Below are 23,663 nucleotides of genomic sequence, written 5' to 3'. Positions count from 1 at the left end.
GCCATCCCAGTCAATCCTTAAAATTAACTGAAAGCTGTTCAACACAAAACGACACGATAATTTCTCCGAGCTACAAACAAGCTGTAGAGATGGATAACCTCATACCACATTCAATATCCCACCAACAAATTGAGTGAAAAGAACTTAAGAAAGTTTTCGTTCCATCATGTTCGGGGTTCTCGGTTTTGTTAACACTGACGAAAAGAACGAACATTCAATGGGGTATCACGTAGTTGGTTGCAATTACGTGCAACAGAGAGCTACTACTCATTTAGTATTTTTGTTGAGTTACATTACATTCGACAAGTTGAACTTTCAGTTTTTTTTTTGCTTTTGCCATACCAAGGCTGTCGAAGCTCAAGATATATTCACCTCTGTATAATAAAGCGTGATATAACCCATACTGGTGTTATATATATGTATGGACGTGTACATTGTATACATAAATATTTGCTCAAACAACATATACCGAATGGTTGGTTATATATATAAATGATGACTGCAAACTTCAGCAAAGTGTGTTAATTTGTTTTCGATTGCGTGCTGATGGATTTTGCTTTATTGCTTAGTGGAGAACTCAAGTATATTGACAGCATGATTAATGTTTTCCAATAAATTATTTAAACCATTCTGTTATTTTAGTAGACAATTATTCAACGTGACTTATACCTTTTAACTTCAGCTTTTTAACATGTTATCATAAATAACAGACTGACATATTTAGTACATGTTTAATGTTATGTTTTTCTCTCGTTTCTTGTGTGACTAACTTCGAGAGTTCGTTTTTTTTTAATAAGACAGCCAATTACACGTATTTATGGTAGGTGTCACGTAACTCAAATTTTACCCAACATGAATACATCGCGCAGTTTTAAATTAAATTGTCTGATTTACGGAGATACAATGCATAGTGCATATATATATATACTTCGCATATTATCGTGGAGATGATACGAATATATATGTGAACTTACTGTAGGATATCACCGCGAAAAACATACATAAAGTTTCAGCATTATAAATTCTACACATCTATATATACCACCCATAATGCAAGAGACCATTTTTCTTACCTCGACGTCAAATGTACTCGGCTTTCTTTCTGCATAAATAATTCAATTCAATTTTTTATCTTAAAGAAAAAAGGATAAATTACCAGCCACCTCCCGACTTTATACTTTCTGAACCGCGTCTTGTATTGTACGATGTACACACTTATCTTCAGCTAACATTACGAGAACAACACACCACACACACCATTCTCTTTCTCTCTCTCTCTCCGCCGGGAGGTGCGGTAAAACAGGAAAATTGGGAAATATGCAGTTTTTCTTGCTTTCTCACCAATAGCTAATGTTGTATGCACAAACCGGATTTTCTTAAAAATTTAATATTTTGTATCGTCTTGTCAATACCTTTCATTTGCGGAAAAAAAAACTAGTGAAAAACAGGCAAAACAAGCAAAACACGCTGTTTTGTTTGCTTTCTCGTCAATAGCTGCTGATCGACAAACCCGATTTTCATAAAAATGCAATATTTTGTTTCGTCTAGTCCATACCTTTGACGTATCGCACACGATTTTTGAGCAACAACATTCGGAGATACGCTTGAAAAACCAGTGAATAACCGGCAAAACACGCCTATAACTACAAATCGACTAACTCGATTTTCCTAAAAATTAAATATTTTGATTTGCCTCGTCAATCCCTTTCATTTGATGTATTGTACCCCAAGTCAAAACATCCGGAGAAATCAAATGAAAAGTATTGACGATGCAAATCCGAATATCGAAATTTTAGGAAAATCAGATTTGTCGATTAGTAGCTCGATCGGCGAGAATGCACTAGTTTTAAAGCATATCTCTGGATGTTTTGACTAGACTAGACGAGATAAAATATTTAATTTTTAAGAAAATCGAGTTTGTACACACAATAGTAGCTATTGGTGAAAAGGCAAGAAAAACTGCATATTTTCCAACTTTTCCTGTTTTCCCGCACCTTCCCATATATTTCATGTGCTTTTCTACATCAGAAAAGATTCGTTTTATTCACATGTTGGAATATCAAACGCGGCTGTCACACACCAGCGGCAACGACAGCTTAAGTCTCCTGGAGCGAAAATTATAATTTAGGATCCTTTTTCATCGTTTCTTTTTTCATTTATACGACATGTTGCCTGTCAGAAAGTCATGTATCACATTCACAAGACATTCTTATTTTATATTGTATGGTATGGAGAGAGATTGAGAGCGAGAAACACAGAGGCATGGATAAAGTTTTATTTATGTTCAGTCAACGCTGTATATGCCATGCCATTTGGTAATGAGTTGAAAATGGGATAAGAATTAAACAATGTCAGTGGTGGTAAGATAGGAGTAATTCATTTCAGTTAAATCAAAGAAACGAAACAACCGGCACGACCGCTTTTTTAAGGTATTTTCACCCCGTCCATTAAGGTTGCACTTTTTACAATACGTCATTCTCTCAACAGACGAAATCTTTTTTGACATCTTCAATATCTCTACCGATATTACATCCTTGCAATTCTAGGCCTTTCACAGACTATTTACTTGCAAATCAAACATACAAAATCTATTACTTCAATTGTTTTAACATACATTGTACCATATAATACATCATTAACCAGAGCCCATCCTTATTTGATGTCGTCAACACATGATATATAGTCGTCCGTTGTCTATTATTCTGGCCAGTGACGAGACTCATTTTGAATATTTGAATGCCAAGTTAGAGCAGCAGGTTAAGTAAGTAAATCGGTTTTTCATTCATTACCAGAATTGAGGTTTTGTCAAATTTGTTCATGTCAAATAATCCCAGGAATTCTAGCGAAGTTACAAAGTGGATTGAGGTATTACTTGAAATCGAACTCAATCTACCCAAGTCAGAATACAGAAAATACTTCGATAAAATTAAGTGAACGGACACAGCGATTGCTGTGAAATTGTACCATATTTCCATATTAATTACGTATTTTTGGCAAGATATGATGTTCACCTGTTATCGACAACGACGACATATAGAATAATGAAAACCAGCTGACGTCGTCTTATATATCAAGACGTATTTATGTTAAAGCGAATGAAGTAAAAGAATACTTTTTTTCAATCCATTGATACTGACATCAAATTAAGTAACAGATTCGATAACTATTATGCCTGTCGTCTGTGTAATGTAAAATTAATGTCTTGCTACTACCACAACAACCATATATCTAACTGAATCCTACTAGCGAAATGTCTGTAGTCATCGGTGGAAAATATTGAAACTTTCGAAACATATTGATAGTGAAGAAATAAATGTCAATGTTGAGTTGAGGCTAAAAATGAATGAAAAGTGGCAGGGGAAATGTTGCAATATCATTATATAAAGTGTACTTAAAACTACTTTGCACAATGAATATAAAACGTCACACGATAAAAATTCACTTAGCCTCATGTTACAGTGAGTCTCTACTTTATATGTCGATAAAACTGACAAAAAAAATTACATGACGACGACGATGAGGCGAATGGCATATCTGTCTTCATCTATCAACATTTTCTTCTTCTTCTTTTTTTAGATATTTACCCATAAATAGGTATTATCCCATCATTCAATTTTAAAATCCATCATTTTGGATGATGATACGTAACATGATATTTTAAAAGTGAGTGGTTTATGTAAGTATATGTACAAACATTATTGACATGTTCTCTTTCTCTCTCACTTTCTGCTATTCTTTTAAGGATTTTTTTTTTTCGTTTCGTTAATGTAAAACGTGTTCATATTTATTTCGAAACTTTTCCCAACTTTTTTTTTTACAGCAGCCCGAGCCTCTCTGGGGGTGTGAACATGTTATACCATATTAAAAATAATTTATAAAATATAGAATTTCGTAACGGCGTGTGACATAATACAAATATTATTATAGTCACATGGTGGTAAAATAGAAAAGCCGAATCATATAATGTAACATTCATAATAAAGCCACAGTTTCGGTTTGTTACGTGGATGCGGAAGGGATGTGGAAAGATTAGAAAAAATATTTGTTTTCTTGGTGCATAGAAGCTAGATCCCCAGTAGCACATAGTGTACGACAGAAAATTATGCACCAGCAATTTGATTACGTATGAAGGAGTTACGTTACTTTCATTACGTTACGTTACGCTCAAGGCATCTAAACAAAACTTTTTTTTTCTAATCTAACAATACTTGGTCTTGGCATAAACCCTTAACTTCTCAGTGCAAAGCTTCTTAATTATTTAAGCCTAGTCTACATCGAACAAATATACATTCATCAAACTCAGTCCATAGTTACTCGACTCATCGTTGTGACAAGATTTCATAGCACCGACCGACCTAATTTTTTGTAACTTCCGAACGGTCATTTTCACTAGGGTTCGTCCTTAACCTGAGCTAGAAGAAAAACATAGCTAACGCCGACCCGCACGAAACACCTATTCGTATCATAAGCCTTTAATGTGAAACTCTTCATTTCTCTTACTTCATTTTCTTCTCTGCTGAAAAACTATTCTCCCTTTAAAATCACTTACATTATCCACTCTTTGCCTTGTTATCATATACAACTAAATTACCGGAGGCAATATAGACAGCCCCGTACGAAGACAAATTTCATAAATTCCTGTTTAAACAGCTATATACCGCTATATTTAACTATATTTCACTATAAATAAACATTGCACAGATAAATATATGCTATTATATAGCTCCATATGCCTGTATATAGCTCAATATAGCTGTATATAGGTATATATAGATGTCCGTATATGGAATCCCTGAATCCCCACACACATAACAAATTATTTCCATGTTAACAGAAACTCTCTAAGTATCATTTTTCCCAAGATATTTCTATTTTACTAAAATCCAATATGGCCGCCGGCAGCCATTTTGTTAGGAGACCGGAAATAGTACCGACGCTTTACATTCGTTAATACCTTTCAAACAAAAAAAAATTCATGAAATTCGGTCAAAATTTACTCGAGATATTGTCAAAATACACCACGTTCACTGTACTTCCGAGTAGCCAGATAAGAGCTCACTCCAAGAGACCTAGCTCACGCTCCGGAGAACATAATTTCATAAATTTTTTTCCCTGATTGGTACGGTCAATACCTATCTAAAAAAGCTAAAACAGACGAAATATGTTCAAATGTGGCCGACCTACAAGCAAAAACTGCTTGCCGCCCTGTGCCTGTTCCACACCAAGGGGTCTAACTCACGAGTCGGTCATCCGATTTCCATAAACTTTTTTTTTTGTCGATCGGTATTGTAAATACCTTTTATTTGACGTATCACTTACAAGTTTAACGTTTAAATGTGCGGAGATATCTTCGAAAAACCGTAAAGCACTTATTGGGCCACAGCTCGGGAGGGGTCGATCCAAAATCACTCATCTTCGAACTTAGCCTGTCTTTTGACATTACCAAACGGGAAAAAAAGAATTTTCAAAATCGGATGCGTTTTACTCAAGTTATCGTGCAGACGGACAGACAGACGGACAGACGGACATTTTTTTTTCGCGGATTTGGCATCTCTAGACAACCACAATAGGTTTCCCCTTACTCAGGGAGTCCAATTCGACGTGTTACAAACGTATGCGTAAACCTATAAGACCCCAGTACTTCGTACGGGTCTAAAAACATTCATCAAATTCAGCCGGTAGTTAATATACTCAATGTGGTGGTAATATTTTACCAAAAAAAGTAACAACATCACTGACTTTTCAAAAATGGTTACTGGCACTAATATCGGATCCCTAGTCTCTGAATTTCAGTTAAGGGGACAACGTCTCAAAACGTCTAGTGTGAAATTTGCTGATCCATTTACAAGCGAAAACAAAAAGTAATCTTCCACCCGGTAGAAACCTTTAACGAATGTCTGACGTACCGCGAAGTTAAACATCGCCGAATGTTTATTAGAAAATCTATTACTTCGTTCTTTTAAAGATTTACTTGTGGTTGGTATATGGTCACGCCAGAACACAGCCTATTTTAAGGTAATCAAATTACCTAAAATTCCTTAATTTTTCAGACGTTTTTTTACTTATTCCCTTCTAAGGCTGTAGCGTAAATATTGAGAATCCTATGGATTTTTAGTTGTTTCTGATCTTCGAAATAAAATTCAGGAACTTTTAGGAATTTTCGGGACTTTGCGCCAGAATCAGCATTTTTTCGTTTCGCAACACAATGAAAGGTTTTCCTTTCAAAAAGTGGACATGTTTTCAGATAAGGAACTGTTAGAAGTTCAGCGGAATAGCCTAAAAAAAATGCAATTTTATTCTCCCACATCTCAGTGTAGATTAATTTTAAACCAAATAAGACCATATATTTGCCCGATAGTACATGGAGAAACTTCCACAAGAAAAGTTTTCGGTTTTCGATCACTACCATTGCAGATTTTTTAAAGAAGTTTTGGCTTCTCATGTCACTGACACGACACATAGATAAAATTTCGGTATGCTATTTTTCAGAAGAATCTCTCGCATAGACGTTGTTTATTTTGAAGATAATTTTCACAATTTCCAGCCTACCTTCAAAGCGATAATAACCAATTTTAGTACAATAGTCATTGTTGCAGTTCACCAGTATACACTCGTCGAGTCTACTACTTTGTTTTTTGTAAGTATTTTACAAAATGTTTTATTTCATATATTTTGGCATACATATTGCTATGATGTTTATTTATCTCCAACTCCATTTATGTTTTCTTTCCACTCAGATAATGGAAACGGGTCTGATTGAATGCAATCATAATCAATAGTGTCACCAATGGTGACTCACCATCCCGTTGTTCCTATGGATAGTCATAATCAATTTCTCCAAAAGTAATTACAAAGTCTCCGTACAAAATGGAAGAATAATTATTCACTATCTACCACCGTTTTGGGCCATGTATGGTGATTTTTAAGTGTTTTGTATTACATACCTATTTACGTGCTACAAGTTTGGCCTAATGTTACGTAATATACGAGGTACAATAAAACACACTTCTATCCTGATACAATAGTGAGAAAAATATTTAATTAAATCAAACGGTAGTTAACCTCATAAATTCATTCGTTAGACATGCCTCTCTTGGCCTGATAAATGGGTGAATTTTATTTATCAGATCGTTTATGTTTGAATAAAAGTGCATTTCGGTTAAATATATGGGTGGCAGTTTAAACGGAAGAAGGAAAGCGTTGTTTGTAAATTGAAGGCAATATTTAATGAATGTAACGCTTTGTTTACCAAAGCCTGCATAACATCAAAATAATCAAATTGTTGATGAAGTACTTATCGAGTGAAATATTAACCTTGTTGTTAAACTTTCTCTCAGATCGAAACAGTTGTCAAACGTCATATTGTTTGTAAGACATTGTACCTATCTAAAGGCACGGATTCGTTGTAGATGTGATGAAAGGCTAGACCCTAGAGTTTGATGTTAACCAAATATATTGATGATCGATATATCATTCAACAAAATAGATACGTTGCACTTTGTATCTATCGTATCTATAGAAGAATCAAAACCGTCACATGTGCGTATGGCTTATGAAAGCGTGAAAAACTCAAAACATAACAAGGAAAAGTAGACTCTCGGTCTTTGTCCTTGTTACGTAAATGACTGTCCTAAGTTCACATTCGTATGAGACCGATGGGCAGGTATTTGTAAATTTCGTTGACAAAGGATTTTCGAAAAGACAATCATCTAAGGCTTTCCGAGGATTTGCACATAGTTTTTCAAGTTGGATTTCTAATTGATTCTTGATGAATTTTCAAAAGATTTTATTTTATTTTAAAGAACTTTCTTCTTTTGTAAAATTTTGAAGGATTTTCTTTTGACTGGCAAAGGATTTTATTTGAATGAGACAAAAAGTCAAAACTCCGTAATTTATTAGGTTAGCGATGAATGCAAAATTCATTTCGATTATGATTCGCTACCCCAGTGAAAATGTCGGTCTCACGAGACCATGAAATACGTATTCTCAACGGTCTAATTCCAGTCTCAAAATTGCTGGAATTCTCAATTAGGTCTCAAAATATTTTTGTTTTTGCTAAAATCATTTCGGATGAACAAATGAGAATACCGTAGACCAAACGAGTAGTCTCTTTTCGAATATTATTTCGCCAGACTGTGCGAGACTGGATGAGTCGTCTCGTTGCAGTAATATACTCAGATCGCTTGAGACGAAACAAGTAGTCTCTTTGCTAACATTTATTGGTGAACTGTGCGAGACTGGATGAGTGGTCTCGTTGCAGTTATATGTCCAGATCGCTTGAGACGGAACAAGTAGTCTCTTTGCTAACATTTATTGGTGAACTGTGCGAGACTGGATGAGTGGTCTCGTTGCAGTTATATGTCCAGATCGCTTGAGACGGAACAAGTAGTCTCTTTGCTAACATTTATTGGTGAACTGTGCGAAACTGGATGAGTGGTCTCGTTTGAAGAAAATATTTTCTTTGATATCTGAGACCGGTTGAGTGGTCTTGTTTGAAGAAAATATTTTCTTTGATATCTGAGACCGAGTGAGTGGTCTTTTTGGAAGAAAATATTTTCTTCAATTACTGAGACCGGTTGAGTGGTCTCATTTGAAGAAAATATTTTCTTTGATATCTGAGACCGGTTGAGTGGTCTCATTTGAAGAAAATATTTTCTTTGATATCTGAGACCGGTTGAGTGGTCTCATTTGAAGAAATAATTTTTCCGATTTCTGAGACCGGTTGAGTGTTCTCATTTGAAGAAAATATTTTTTCAATTCTTTGAGACCGGTCGAGTGGTCTCTTTTGAAGAAAATATTTTTTCAATGCTCTGAGACCGGTCGAGTGGTCTCTGTTGAAGAAAATATTTTTGGCAATTCTTTGAGACCGGTCGAGTGATCTCTTTTGAAGAAAATATTTTTGGCAATTCTTTGAGACCGGTCGAGTGGTCTCTTTCGAAGAAAATATTTTTTCAATTCTTTGAGACCGGTCGAGTGGTCTCTTTCGAAGAAAATGTTAATTTTAAAAATAGATGCAACCGAATAGTTGAGGTTTTGCGTTCTTTTGGTTCGTTCTGCAGATCCAGTGAGACAACTGTTTTAAATTAAATCAAACGTTTTATTAACAAAGGAAATTGAATTGGTCAAAACAACGAAAAAAGTATGAAAACGACGCTTTTTGCGTCAACAAAATGAAAAAAGATAAATGCGAATGTACACTAAAGGTACGAAAATGACGTTTTTTGCGTCAACAAAACGAAAAAAGATAAATGCGAATGTACACTAAAGGTATGAACACGACGCTTTTTGCGTCAACAAAACGAAAAAAGATAAATGCGAATGTACACTAAAGGTACGAAAATGACGTTTTTTGCGTCAAAAAAGATTCATGCAAATGTACACTAAACCGGTCTCAGAAATCGAAAAAAAATTTTCTTCAAATGAGACCACTCAATTGGTCTCAGATATCAAAGAAAATATTTTCTTCAAATGAGACCACTGAACCGGTCTCAGTAATCGAAGATAATATTTTCTTCAAATGAGACCACTGAACCGGTCTCAGAAATCGAAAAAATTATTTCTTCAAATGAGACCACTAAACCGGTCTCAGAAATCGAAAAAAAGATTTCTTCAAATGAGACCACTCTACCGGTCTCAGAAATCGAAAAAATGATTTCTTCAAATGAGACCACTCTACCGGTCTCAGATATCAAAGAAAATATTTTCTTCAAATGAGACCACTCAACCGGTCTCAGATATCAAAGAAAATATTTTCTTCAAATGAGACCACTCAACCGGTCTCAGTAATTGAAGAAAATATTTTCTTCCAAAAAGACCACTCACTCGGTCTCAGATATCGAAGAAAATATTTTCTTCAAAAAAGACCACTCACTCGGTCTCAAGCCGCCTGCCAATGAGACTGCTCATCCGACCTCGGAAATTGTAACAACGGTTCAAAATTAGAACTCCAAATAGATATATCTGATTTAGCAGCACGTGAACGTCGACGGCCGTCCAAATTGAAAGTTAAGCATCATTCGTCGCGGTTAGTACTTGGATGGGGTGACCGGAAAAAACATTACAAATAAAAAAAGGTAAAATAAAAAAATTCAAATATTACTAACGATTCTACAATTTCAGTCAGTTTGGTCTAGCGAATTATAAAAAAAGTAAAGGGTAGTGGCCATCTGTGAACTCAACATAGAAGTACAAAAAAAATCTTCCGATAAATAACGAACGAAGAAAAAAGTTCTAAAAAGAAATCAAATATGAAAAGTCTCAAACGGTCTAGAAAAAACTGAAAAAAGAGAAGTCTCAAACGGTCTAGAAAAAACTCAAAAATTAGAAGTCTGAAAAAGTTTTTTTTTTTTATGACACTCATTTATCCTCATCCAGTCTCACAAGGTCTAACAAATCCAAAATGAGACCACTCATCCATTCTCACAACGTCTAACAAACCCAAAAGGAGACCACTCATCCAGTCTCACAAGGTCTAACAAATCCAAAATGAGACCACTCATCCAGTCTCACAAGGTCTAACAAATCCAAAATGAGACCACTCAGTCAGTCTCACTACGTCTAGCAAATCCGAAACCAGACCACTCATCCAGTCTCACTACGTCTAGCAAATCCGAAACCAGACCACTCATCCAGTCTCACTACGTCTAGCAAATCCGAAACCAGACCACTCATCCAGTCTCACTACGTCTAGCAAATCCGAAACCAGACCACTCATCCAGTCTCACTACGTCTAGCAAATCCGAGACCAGACCACTCATCCAGTCTCACTACGTCTAGCAAATCCGAAAGCAGACCACTCATCCAGTCTCACTACGTCTAGCAAATCCGAAAGCAGACCACTCAGTCAGTCTCACTACGTCTAGGAAATCCGAAACCAGACCACTCAGTCAGACTAGAACATCCTCAAATGAGTCTAAAGAGAGACGTCTCATGAATTTTGGATGAACACCGATGAACTATTTCGATAAATTCTCGGTCTCAAATATTCTCAAAGGCTCGAAATACGTAGTCTCACGGCCATACAAAAGTTTCGGTCTCAAAAAGGGTCTCAAATACGTTTTTTTTTTCACCGGGGTAGACAGTTTCGTGTGCAAATTGGTAAGTGTTCGCCATGGCCTGATGAAAAATTGTATTTTTCAACTACGTATTAATGCAAAACGACAAAAGACATATTTAATTCAATTTGAAACAGTGGTGTCATAAAGCACGGTGGGGTTGAACAAAACTTAAATAGAGTCGCGACACCACCTCTGATTTTTTTTTATATTCTTATTGAGGGACTCGAGTACTATAAGGAACCACATTCAGTTCGCAAAATTTTCCAGCCGTTTCGGAGAACCGGCACTCATGGCCGTGCGGGACCGACGAGTCAATTTGAATACAGATTGTTATCGCAACGGATAGAGGGACTAATTCTAAGCTAATTCGTATTGAAATGGCTCCCCTCGACAACTTCACCACGTAGCTACAGCCAGCTAAAGTCGAAAATTCGACATCTTTGAATGGTGATATGTCCAAGACGAAGAAAGTTTGAAACTCTTTGAATGGCGATATTGGTAGAGGATTCCATGCTCTATTAAACGCCGAGAATGGATTTTACAAAATTTGTTTGAATTGTACAATATTTGAAAATTTTTATTTTCACCATCCTCGGCGAAACTAGGACTCATCTGTAATACACACGTTGACCCTGTCTGCAACAAAACAATAATGCCTGATCAGCCTGCTGTCTAAGCTTTACAACGATACCACACTCGCCATACCAGCCTCACAACAAGTATCTGTTAAGACATTTTGTTTGTAGGCAAGGTCACTCTACGACGAAATTTTCAATTTACTATCTATCTTCAAGTGCCCGTTCCTTTAGAATGAGTGGAATTGTTATGCATTCTTCATAAATAAGTGGTTTAAGTTATTTAAAGCATTTCTTACATTAATTACGTGTATCTGGAGTCGGTTAAAGCTGATTTCGCTAGCCATTAGAGGAAATTTACCCTAAAAATATGTGGAAATCAGCTTTAACCGACTCCAGATACACGTAATTAATGTAAGAAATGCTTTAAATAACTTAAACCTCTTATTTATGAAGAATGCATAACAATTCCACTCATTCTAAAGGAACGGGCACTTGAAGATAGATGATAAATTGAAAATTTCGTCGTAGAGTGACCTTACTGAAAACAAAATGTCGCAACAGATACTTGTTGTGAGGCTGGTATGGCAAGTGTGGTATCGTTGTAAAGCTTAGACAGCAGGCTGATCAGCCATTATTGTTTTGTTGCAAGAAGGGTCTACCTGTGTATCACAGAGGAGTTCAAGTTTCGCCGAGGATGATGAAAATAAATTTTTTCAAATATTGTACAATTCAGACCAATTTTATAAAATCCATTCTGGGCGTTTAATAGAGCATGGAATCCTCTACCAATATCGCCATTCAAAGAGTTTCAAACTTTCTTCGTCTTGGACATATCACCATTCAAAGATGTCGAATTTTCGACTTTAGCTGGCTGTAGCTACGTGGTGAAGTTGTCGAGGGGAGCCATTTCAATACGAATTAGCTTAGAATTAGTCCCTCTATCCGTTGCGATAACAATCTGTATTCAAATTGACTCGTCGGTCCCGCACGGCCATGAGTGCCGGTTCTCCGAAACGGCTGGAAAATTTTGCGAAGTGAATGTGGTTCCTTATAGTACTCGAGTCCCTCAATAAGAATATAAAAAAAAAATCAGAGGTGGTGTCGCGACTCTATTTAAGTTTTGTTCAACCCCACCGTGAAAGGTATACGACAAAGTTGAATATTAGTGGAACGAAAAAACCTGTGTTGGTAGTACCGAATTTGAGCTAGTTAGCTGTCAAAATTGTATGAGACGATGGTGTAGCGATGCGCTGAAGCGCTGTAGAAGCTACAAAGCTACATTTTGACAGCTAACTAGCTCAAATTCGGTACTATCAACACATAAAATTTTAGCCTATGTTTTTCTTCTACATGTCGTATATATCTCTCATTCATATATGGTCATACTACCTGATGTTCATGTTAGATAGTATAATGGTATTGTGTACGGAGCAAATTATTGGAAATCATATTAATAGAGTTGTTGGCGTACATTTTCCAAATCCCTGTGTGTATTATCACCCTAATAATTTTCCAGTTTATTATCACATAAATTTACCTGTAAATATACGAGAGAAGAAAAAAGAATGGAACGAAAGTCTCACCGACAATATGTATAATATACACAACAAATAAATAAGAAAATAGCTTAAAATCGTATCTTTCACGTTTTAAAGATTAATACAATATTTTATGCCACCCTTGACTTTTCACTCTCTAAAAAAAACATAATATAATGTGCCTGTGTCATATATACGTACGTACATATATATCCATATATCCATCTGAAATATTATTATAAAACCTCTGGTATAGACAGAGAGAGAGGAGGCAAAAAAAATGCCGGGCATAAAAATTCAGTGAAATTCAGCCCTGAATATATAGATCTATTTTAAAAAGTTCCTGTGACGATCGCAATAAAAATGAAATATGAATGCTATTCGGCGTGCCATGAAATCGGATAACATATTTTTATGCGGAAACATTATTTATTGCTCGCAGAGGGCGTTATTTTCTGTTGAATTTATGACATTTTTAATATATAATTCGCTTTTATTTTTCTACACTTTATATTTTTCATCTTTTTTTTTGTTATATTTTATTTCAAGAGTCATAATATTTCATGTTAGAAGTTTCCCATAATTAACTTAACTGAAACATGCAATTGTTTCCACTTATCAAACTTTGTGTTAGATGTTTATGTATATACTGCACACAAAACAGTATTTATATAATATGTATGTGATGATGGCGATGATGATTGTGGTAGGAATCGGTAGCACAACATAATATGTTCTGTTGTACACCATTAATATATAATTCCACATGCATTCAGACGAAAATTGGTAGCTGGGGATTTGTTTTTCAGACCAAAACAAAGGAGTGTCATCGACGTATTTTATTTGGTTTCAGAGCATTACTTCCGCGAAATGTAGCACATCGGTAATAATTATCTTTGTAATATTGTCCAGAAAAGGACAATCAAATTTAAGACGACATTGACTTCAGCTGATTTACTCAACCAAACCAAACTGGTAATGCTTGTTTACACACTCACATACGCATCAGCGAAAAACACTCGTATTAGCCGGTTTTTTTTTGTGTATGAGTGAACCAGCTAAAAATCAGGTGAAGCAAAGTTAGGCTAAAATGGGATTGTCCTTTTTATACCTGTTACAGACGGCAAATATATGACCAGTATTATTATCGGGTCTATTACTTCCATCGATCAAGGTATTTTTAATCTATTGATCTCAAATCTTGTACTTCATTTTTTTAACAAATGCATGTTACTATATTAAGGACCACATTACCCAGAGCCTGTCATTGTTTTTGTCGTAGTTATCGATAACAGATGAATAGCCGTATGTGACAGGTTAGAAGTTTTAACCGATGTACTCACTCCAACCCACTTAAACCTGATTCATTTACCTGATGACATTTGCACGAGTATCTTGTGTCCGATAAAAAATCTTTTACTTTATTAGTTTTGTCACACATTTTGCGCTGCTGTTAAAAGGTCATAAAGTATATAAGTGTGTCGGCATCTGCTACATCATTTTCTAGCCGTGGTCGGCAGGCACTGTACTCTATCTTCATCATGCCAATGAAAGTAGATGCCTAAGTACGGCCAATCGGCCGATGAATCAATCGTTGACAAAGCTGATTTTACAACAACTGATGTTGAAACTGTGCAATGTAGCTTAATTGGTTAGAACATCACCCCGGCAAGATAAAGATTGTGGGTTCGGGTTCCACCTGTGCACCCAATTTCTCACCAATTTTGTGAACTTGCGAACTCACTTTGGAAATTGTTATTTTGACACCTCTAGTTGCATACATCTACACTTGTAAAAATAACAGTTTCCAAAGCTTGCTTTTTTAAGCCACAGTTGTGAGTTCCGCTCGTATCACAAAATTGATCCCTCATGTAATGAATTACTTTTACAGCATCCAATGTAATCTACTATAAAAATGAATGTCGCATTAGGCCTTATCATTCACAAGAAATATCATCACCACGCATAGTTTATGATATGATAGCAACCTTTCGACGATTAATTGGAAAGCTATGGCTGATAAGAAACGATAGCAGCTTTTTCAAATTTATTTAACTGTGGTACTATTTTAGCAGTCACCGTCACCCGAACGACGAGCTAACATGAGGCAAGTATATTATTTCATGATTGATTCATTTGTTGTTTTAAAAATTGCATTTTAGAAACCTACGAGTGTACCACGTAGTATCAACGGTTTTATTTATTGTTTTGCTGAACCAGCATGAAAATGTTGCTGCTACATGTACATACTCTCACAATTCCGGCGATTACATATGTGACATTACCGAAGCGAATGTAACAACCGAAATTGATTTGCTAACTATTGATTGCGAACACATACCTGGTTATAACGATGAAAATGTGACTATTGTTTCTGTGTGGCAAACAAACTTACGATACCTTCAAAGCACGATTTTCGACAAATTCTCTAAGGTAAAAACAGTTGGTATTTTTCACTCAAACCTCACTACGATTTTGGATGATGCGTTTCATTCGTGCAGTGAACTTGAGTCCTTGTCCATTGAGGATAATTTAATCACAACAATTCCTAATTCTGCTTTCAAAACGTGCAAAAAGCTTCGTCGAATTACATTGTCCAGCAACCGAATTGAGACTGTTAATGAACATATGTTCGAGGAAGCTGAGAATATCGAGCAAATAAGTCTTACTGGCAATCAGCTATCTTTTATCGGCGAGACGACATTTAGAGCTTTGCCAAGGCTCAAGCGGGTAGATCTAAGTAACAACCTGATTGTCGACATTCAGACAAACGTATTTGCTCATCTGACCGAACTGGAAGGCGTTAACATTGATAGGAACCTGCTTGCTCAGTATGATCCTAACTGGTTCAAAACCAACACCAAAGTTACCTCTCTCAATTTAGGCTTTAACAAATTTACATCATTGGATTTTGTTGAGTTAGCAAGTTTAACAAATTTAACTTCATTGAATCTTAACGGGTTGAAATTTTTATCACTTCGAAACGACGTATTCCATAACATGCGTGGACTTCAGGAGTTATATTTAAATGAAATGGATTTAAAGCAAATCGATGGAAGCATGTTCGTGGATAATATTGCATTGCAAACGATTTCAATAACTAACAACAGTATTGTTAGCCTCGATTCATCAACCTTTAATGCTCTGACTTCTCTTGGAACTTTAAATTTGAGTAGTAATCCCTTGAGTTATATTGACCAGAATGTCTTTGACGGTCTTCATAATTTAAAAATTCTTGACTTTAATTACTGTAGAATTATGTCTGTCCATCCTAACGCATTCCGAGGTCAACAAAATTTGATTAGTCTTCACTTAGGATGGAATGAGATTATTGGTCTTGATATTTTCACTTTTCGTAATCTGGTCAATTTGGAATCCTTAAATCTATCAAACAACAAAATTACTAGATTGAATACAATCACTTATCAAACAATGGAAAATTTAAAAATGCTAGATTTTTCATTCAACCGAATTGATGCAATTGAACGAAATTTTTTCTCGACTTTTCAAATTTTCAATGTAACTGTTAAAATGGAAGGAAATCTATGTATTAATTCATCATTTATCGTAACACCGGATTCAGATCCTTCAATGTTTAAGCCTCTTGAAGACTGTTATATAAATTGGGATATTTTGAATCCCTCGTCAACACCCACAACTTACAATCCAATAACACCCACAACTTATCATCCAACAACAAGTATTGCATCTAATTCACGAGAGTCTATAGTTTTCTTTGCAGTAACAATTCCAATACCCATTGCTCTACTTATTGTAGCATGTGCTGTTAGGAAAAAAATATTTTTGACACAAAATACCAGCTAGGTACGCCGTTGCATTGAGATTAAATTTATTTTATGTTATAATATTTTGTACATTTCCCAAATATTCAATAAAGTTATTTGATTTGGAAACTGATGAAATTCTGGTAGAATTATGTCATTATTACAACTTTGTGGGTTTTGTTTCTTCGCCGTTCATGTAAATGTTGAGCTTTTCTTGGACATTACAATACAACGCCGCTAGATCCAAGAAAAGCTCAACAACACACACACACACACACACACACATTATTACAACTTTTTCATGCACTATGTCCACATTGCAATTCATGTTGTAAGTCAAGACTTCTAATATCTCTGTACAATAAGACAGTTTGAAATAAATTAAGATTGGCTCACCTAGTTTGTGTATATTACGTAGGTGGAAGCACGGGGTTTCAGGGGGTTTCGAACATTTAGTTTTTTCATGTTGCAGATATTGCAGTGTCAAATTCTGTCCAAGATGTGACATATTTGCAAGGTATTGGCCTTTTTCACAAAGTATAATCAGCGTAACCTTCGTAAAAAGAATCTTGAATCTGACAAGAGCACGTGTGCCAACGTGTAAAAAACAAATGTTCAAAACCCCCTGCTGAACCGTGGCGATCCTCTTGTCAAACGGACAGTACATAAACAAATTCCATCATTTATCGTGAACATTCCTGCGAGAATTTGGGTGTATCTCAAAACATCACACTTTCTTCTGTATAAAGTTTAAATATTCAAGGATATAAGATTAAGGTATAACGTGAACGGAGCGAGCGAATTTTTTTCGCGCTAAGGAATTTCTGCGCGTCACCGTAAATCGGATTTCTCAAAATTCTCAAAAAATTCTCAAATTTCTCAAATTTTTTAAAGCAAAAGCATGGTTTAACAACGTAATTTTATGTGCAGACAGACAAAAAAGTAACCAGAGAACTCGTACAGTCGAAAAAGAGCAAGAAGAAGTAATTAAAGCCTTCGATATTCAGTTTTCAAGTATTTATCAAAACTAGCTGTCTAAAGCAGTTCCAAAAACGTTTAATATATTGTCTACATCGTTATACATGTAACAAAGTTAATTTTCCTAAATTTTATTCAGAAGAATAAGAAAAAATTTGTGTAAAATTTTGAGAAATTTAAAGAAAAATTTCTCACATTTTTCAAAGAATTCTCAAAATTCTCAAAAAATTTCTCAAAAATAGTACCTGGCGTCCCGTGTCAGACATAGCTTATAGGGTTTTTCCTAATCATAAACGATTAGCCTCTGCTGTTACTTAACGTTTGTCAGCTCAATCGACCTCCAAAAGGTCTATAAAAAAACCAAGATTCTGAACACAGTTCTCATATGTCACATCCGTACATAAGTCACAATCGTGATTCTAAAATATCAACTACTAGTGACACCTATATTCGAATAGATCAATCATACGATTTACAATTCACAATTGCAAAATCCAAGGTATCCGAATCAGATGTGCGGTGGCACGAAAGTTCGATTCAAACGCCATCTCTCGCTTTATTTAAAAACACAAAATTGCTTAGAAACCTGGGGCCCAAGTTTTGTGAAAGGCACAATATTTTGTGAAACACAAGCAAATCATAGTCAACCATTTTAAAACAAGGTGTCATTAGCATCCAACTAAAGCTCTTATGGCGTTACCTCTACCCATATATTAACCTTGGCAACTCTCTAAAATATTGGTATACAAATCAGTCCCATCGGCGGATTAGGTGCTCGGAAAGCATCAGCTTTCCTAACCATCTTATCCTATCCTATCCTATCCTACCCTAGTACGGGTCTGACTCCTCTTTGAAGTACATTTGAAGCTTTTCCCATTCGATACTTACCAATAGTTCAAGGTTTTCATTTTCGCATTCACTTGAACTAATAAAAAAAGTCTTTCCATTTTAAAGCGAACTAAGCTAATGGCCTATACACTACTATTACTATTTATTAATACATCCACCTCAACATTCAGAATCACATATTTTATTGTAAAAGTTTGCGCATTCATTATTTACCGAAAACATTCTACAGACAGCATTTTAATATGCCGACTTGCCTTATAAAAAGGAATAAAAACTCGATTAAGATGTTAAATATGCTAGCAATTCAGTTCAAAATTGCATTAATGCGAATAAAACCGCACAAAAACATTTTATGGAGATATGCCGCGATGTAGATAATGCATAGTTTGTATGCTTACAACATTTTGAAATGGCTCTCTCGATGGTTATAGTTAGTATATATGTATATAGAGGTGTATATCGTGTAGACATATCGTTGGTACATCTAACCATTTTCCATGTCCATATATATAAAATATAAATGTGATAAATCATTACCACTATTAGAAATAATTAAATCCGTCCATACAGCTTAAAACAACACCATACAACACAATCATTAATTATAATTTCGAAATTGAGTTCAGATATGTATAGTCAACGGTATGTTATTTAGCAGCATTAGATGGATCTATATAGCGGTCGGTGTGTAGAGGTATAAAACTATTTTATGTATAAAAGCAGGCAAGCCAGCAAAACGAGTGTTAATCGCTTAATAAGGCTGTCGAATGATGAATTCAACAATTTTTTTTTGTAATTAAAATTGCATTTTGCGACAGATATTTATTGATCTTATTGTTGGGTCATTTGTGAACAGAGGCGGAGATTATTATCTTTTGTATTTTATTAATGTTGACTGGCGATATCGTTTTGCATATTTTAAGCAATTCGTTTCAATTGCCACACCTACATGTATAAACAGTGTGCGGACCATTGTTGCAGTTCAAATTGATTTTTTTTTCAACAAATTTCCTTAAATTCTAATTTATTACGAAAATCACCATTGTATGAGTCATTACTTATCTGTTGTTTGTCCAGGATGTTTGGATAGGATAGGGTATGTCTGATACACTCATTTACTCAATTGTTTCGTTGGTGGTATCATATCGCATATCGGTCAGGTAAATTTTGTATGTTTTTCAGCTGAGTTTTAGCAAGGTTGAAAATGTCCATAAATGACCTCACCCCACAAAATGGCACGGAATGTTTAAGAAAGTGTCATGACTAGCTCTTCATATAGAGTTTGGCCTATTTCGCGTGGCGAAGGGAGAGTGGATTAAGCCTTACTATCGGGTCAAGTCAACCTGAAAATTTCAGGTCAGGTCAAATTTTCAGGTTGACCTGAAATTGTTTTGGTATGGAAAATGAAAAACTAAGATTATTTGATGTCGGTGGGAAATGTTTATTCTAGAAAATTAAATTTTTAAATTTCAACAAAAATAACTTAACAGAATCATTGAACTCCTTGAAAATTTGTGTTAAAAGTTGTTGTCCAATACGAAGCCGATATTGGAACCGGTATGGATGGATATCTGAATACGTTTTGTATTGCTTGATTTTTCAAGATTCTTGTATAGGTTACAGTCCGTATACACACCTTGGAAAAAATGGCTAGTAACAATTAATAATGTCCTATTACTAACTTGATAACGATTCCGGTTGACTATGGACGTTTCAAACTTGTTGGTGCTAGTAATTGGCACCGACCAAAGAATTCGATACAAAATCTTTTACTTCATTTATTTTAACAATCATTTTTCTACATAAAATTACATCACGCGGAGATTATTGCTCATTTTTAGCGTTGCTACCGGTTCCTAAAATGTTAAAAACCATTTTTAGCATGAAAATTTAGTAAAAAATGTCTTTTGGTAAGCCACTGGATGTCAACAAAGAGATCATCTGTTAGAGACCGCGACGACACATGATATATTAGTTCTATAAAGCAAAATAAGAGTTTCAACAAATGAAGTAAAAGATTTCGTATCGGTCTTTTGAAAATACTTCCTTCAAAAGAATTACAGTTCCGACATACTGGTGAAATGATTACTGTCTGTGAAAGATTACAGCAAGCAACAAATGATACGCTTAACTTTCGATGAAAATCGTGCCCGTATATACATCTAAACTGTTATTGACGTATTATGTCTATAAACATTTGTCACTCATCGACATGTTAGCAATTTGATTTTCACTTTGTTGTAAATTGTTGAATTAACACAGCCTGTAATTTACAGGTATAATTTCAAAACAAACATTTTTTTTATTCATTGAACTAAGGCTACACTACTTTATGTTTATGGAAGACGTAATAATCGACTGGTCTTTTTTTATTGATATTAATTGATTATGGACTTTTGAATCTACTCTTGACGTGTTCAATGTTCACGGTGATAATTGTGTTGCTACTGTTAAACTGTTATAATCGTTAATGAAAGCTGTAATTAATGTATGAAATCTTAGAAATGTATAACTCATAAGCCTCTTTGCAAAGTATTTCAAATTTTAATTCGCTGCGATCACTGTGCTGGATATTATGTCAATCATTTGCGAATATTTATAGAAATGGAAGTTGTAGGTAAATAAATAATTTATTTAGACGTGATATTGGACTTTATCCGTCAGTTAGACGAAGTCAGTTGACCCAGAAAGCTATAACAGAAATTCGGAGAGATTATTTTTGGAGAACTTAGACATTTTTCAATGGTAGGCATTTTTAGGAAATAAATTCACTAACTGGCTCACTAATAATCGAATTGTAACCATTTCATACGGTGCCTATATGATGCATAGAGAAGGTACTCATATGTTTTTGGTTTTTTCTTAAATGAAGCCTGTAGATTGTGTATAAAAGGAAGGAATTGGAGCAGCACACCTTGTTCATCTAATTTATTGATTTTTCTACTCGTAATCACCGTAATCACCACACGTGTGTCATTCGTGGAGAACACGACGGAATGATATCCTACTTCTTAGAATCGTTCCATGGCATTGTTTCTAATAATGCCTTCGCGATCGTTTAATAATAATCACGACCTCGTATAATAGTTTGGAGTTTAATTTCACTAAAATTAAATTTTGAGACCTCTTTCACGTCTTATCTTTAACAAACTTCCAAATCAACGATTTTTGGTCAAAGAATTTATAAGTTTTGATACAAAATCTACTACTTCATTAGCTGTATAAAGACATTTTCCTACATAACTACATTGACCAGCAAGGAATGTAGTTTATTCTTGTCGTATGCCGATAACAGATGACATAGACAGTACGTGAATGGTCTTTCAATTGTCGCATTTGTGAATGTACACGGAAAATCCGGGAATTTCGATAAAGGCTGTGTAACTTATAATATAGCTGTAGTTTTTATAATATAGCTGCATGACTTATAAAACTATAGTTACTAAACGCATATTCTGTTAATGTTGGTTATTTACGTGCAATATAAGTTACACAACTATATTATGGATTGCAGAGCTACATTATGCATTATATCATAGCTGTGTAACGCATATTTGACATATGAAAAATATAGCTGTGTGCTGCATATCAGAAAATGTATGGGACCATGAATTCAAGTTATGATTCGTACTGACTCTTGGTCGGACTCAATGTTAATATATAAACAAAAACTATTTTAAAATATCTTGGCTGATTGTAATGAAGCTTGATCATCAGGTTATTGTAATCCGTACAAACACAGACGAATGAAAATATCAGAAATTTTACTGCGTTAGAAACGAATTAATTAATTAACAAAGTCGTAAAAATCAAACTCGTCATTTCACAGAAAATAAAACGAATTAGCGATTCGCGTGGTTACAATTCACTTTCTTTCAGAACCGAAAACAATCCTTGTAGTGACAACTCACAAAAGTAAAATATAAAAACTACAGACTTGAATAATGCTGGGTGCCACATTATATAGCTGTAGAATTTATATTGCCGTACCAACGCTTCGAAATAAAAACGTGTTGAAGCACAAGCAAAGTTAGCACATCAGCAGCATAGGTGACGGTCGGATTCTCAGGTTAAGCATCATTCGGCGCGGTTAGTACTTGGATGGGTGACCGCAAAATTCATGAAAGTTTATGAAAAAAAAAATTTATTTCTCGTGATAGATTTGAAATGCGTCTCACAGCTATAATATAAATTACACAGCTATTTCACAGCTATATGCCAAAAAATGAGGGTGCTAAGTCCACTTATAGCTCTCACACGTATATTGGGATTTTCCGTGTAATAAAACTAGTTTAAATGCTCACGATACACTGAAAACACTCAGAAGAGATCATTTCAATTTGATTTCCCTTCAGCATTTTGAGTTGAACAATGTACACAAAATACACTTATTCAGTCAGGCTGATTACTCAAAACACTACTGACAATACGTAGAACGGCGACATATTTTTTTGAGATATAAAAGAAATTCTAACAGGAACAGAAAATTGGAAGCACGACTTAGGCTGTACGCGAGCGGAGCGAGTGAAGTTGTGGGTTTATTAGTTAAGCGATAAAATCAGTGAAAGTCTCGAAATACCGTCTCTAAATCATATCTAATATCTTGAAACAGAATATACTTTCAGTACAAAAGGTGAATGATTCTTGTCATACCTTACATCCACTTATAACTGTAACTTACATCATTTACTTCCATTTAAAGAATGATTGTCAATCAAATAACGAGAGAAGAAAAAACACCATCAAGAATTAAAACGATTAATTAAACGTGTCTGTAATTAATAGACTAGATAAATGACACTCATTCATGACACCGTAACATGTGCAAAATATTTCAGCATCACGTTTCATGTAAATAAAATGTTGTTTGTACCATAT

The 23,663-nt window shown here is 35.0% G+C and overlaps 1 protein-coding gene and 1 long non-coding RNA gene across 2 annotated transcripts; one reads left to right on the top strand and one right to left on the bottom strand.

Moving 5' to 3' along the window:
- Window positions 1-7,554: 7,554 nt before the first annotated feature.
- Window positions 7,555-23,643, bottom strand: LOC119070863. The gene is made up of 3 exons (XR_005086561.1): window positions 23,630-23,643; window positions 12,591-12,593; window positions 7,555-7,625 (listed from the first exon to the last, which is right to left on the bottom strand). It is a non-coding gene; the product is annotated as an uncharacterized LOC119070863 (long non-coding RNA).
- On the top strand, window positions 15,265-17,092 carry LOC119070836 (leucine-rich repeat-containing protein 15-like). Its single transcript, XM_037175346.1, has one exon. The coding sequence runs from the start codon at window positions 15,802-15,804 to the stop codon at window positions 16,996-16,998; it is 1,197 nt and encodes a 398-aa protein (XP_037031241.1). The 5' UTR covers window positions 15,265-15,801; the 3' UTR covers window positions 16,999-17,092.
- Window positions 23,644-23,663: the final 20 nt, after the last annotated feature.

This window comes from Bradysia coprophila, assembly GCF_014529535.1.
Source record: "Bradysia coprophila strain Holo2 chromosome IV unlocalized genomic scaffold, BU_Bcop_v1 contig_106, whole genome shotgun sequence".
Lineage (NCBI taxonomy): Eukaryota > Metazoa > Arthropoda > Insecta > Diptera > Sciaridae > Bradysia > Bradysia coprophila.
This window is presented reverse-complemented; position numbering and strand designations above follow the sequence as displayed.

Excerpts from the sequence above, each read along its gene's own strand:
- LOC119070836 (XM_037175346.1), top strand. The coding sequence starts at position 15,802 with ATGTTCGAGGAAGCTGAGAATATCGAGCAAATAAGTCTTACTGGCAAT.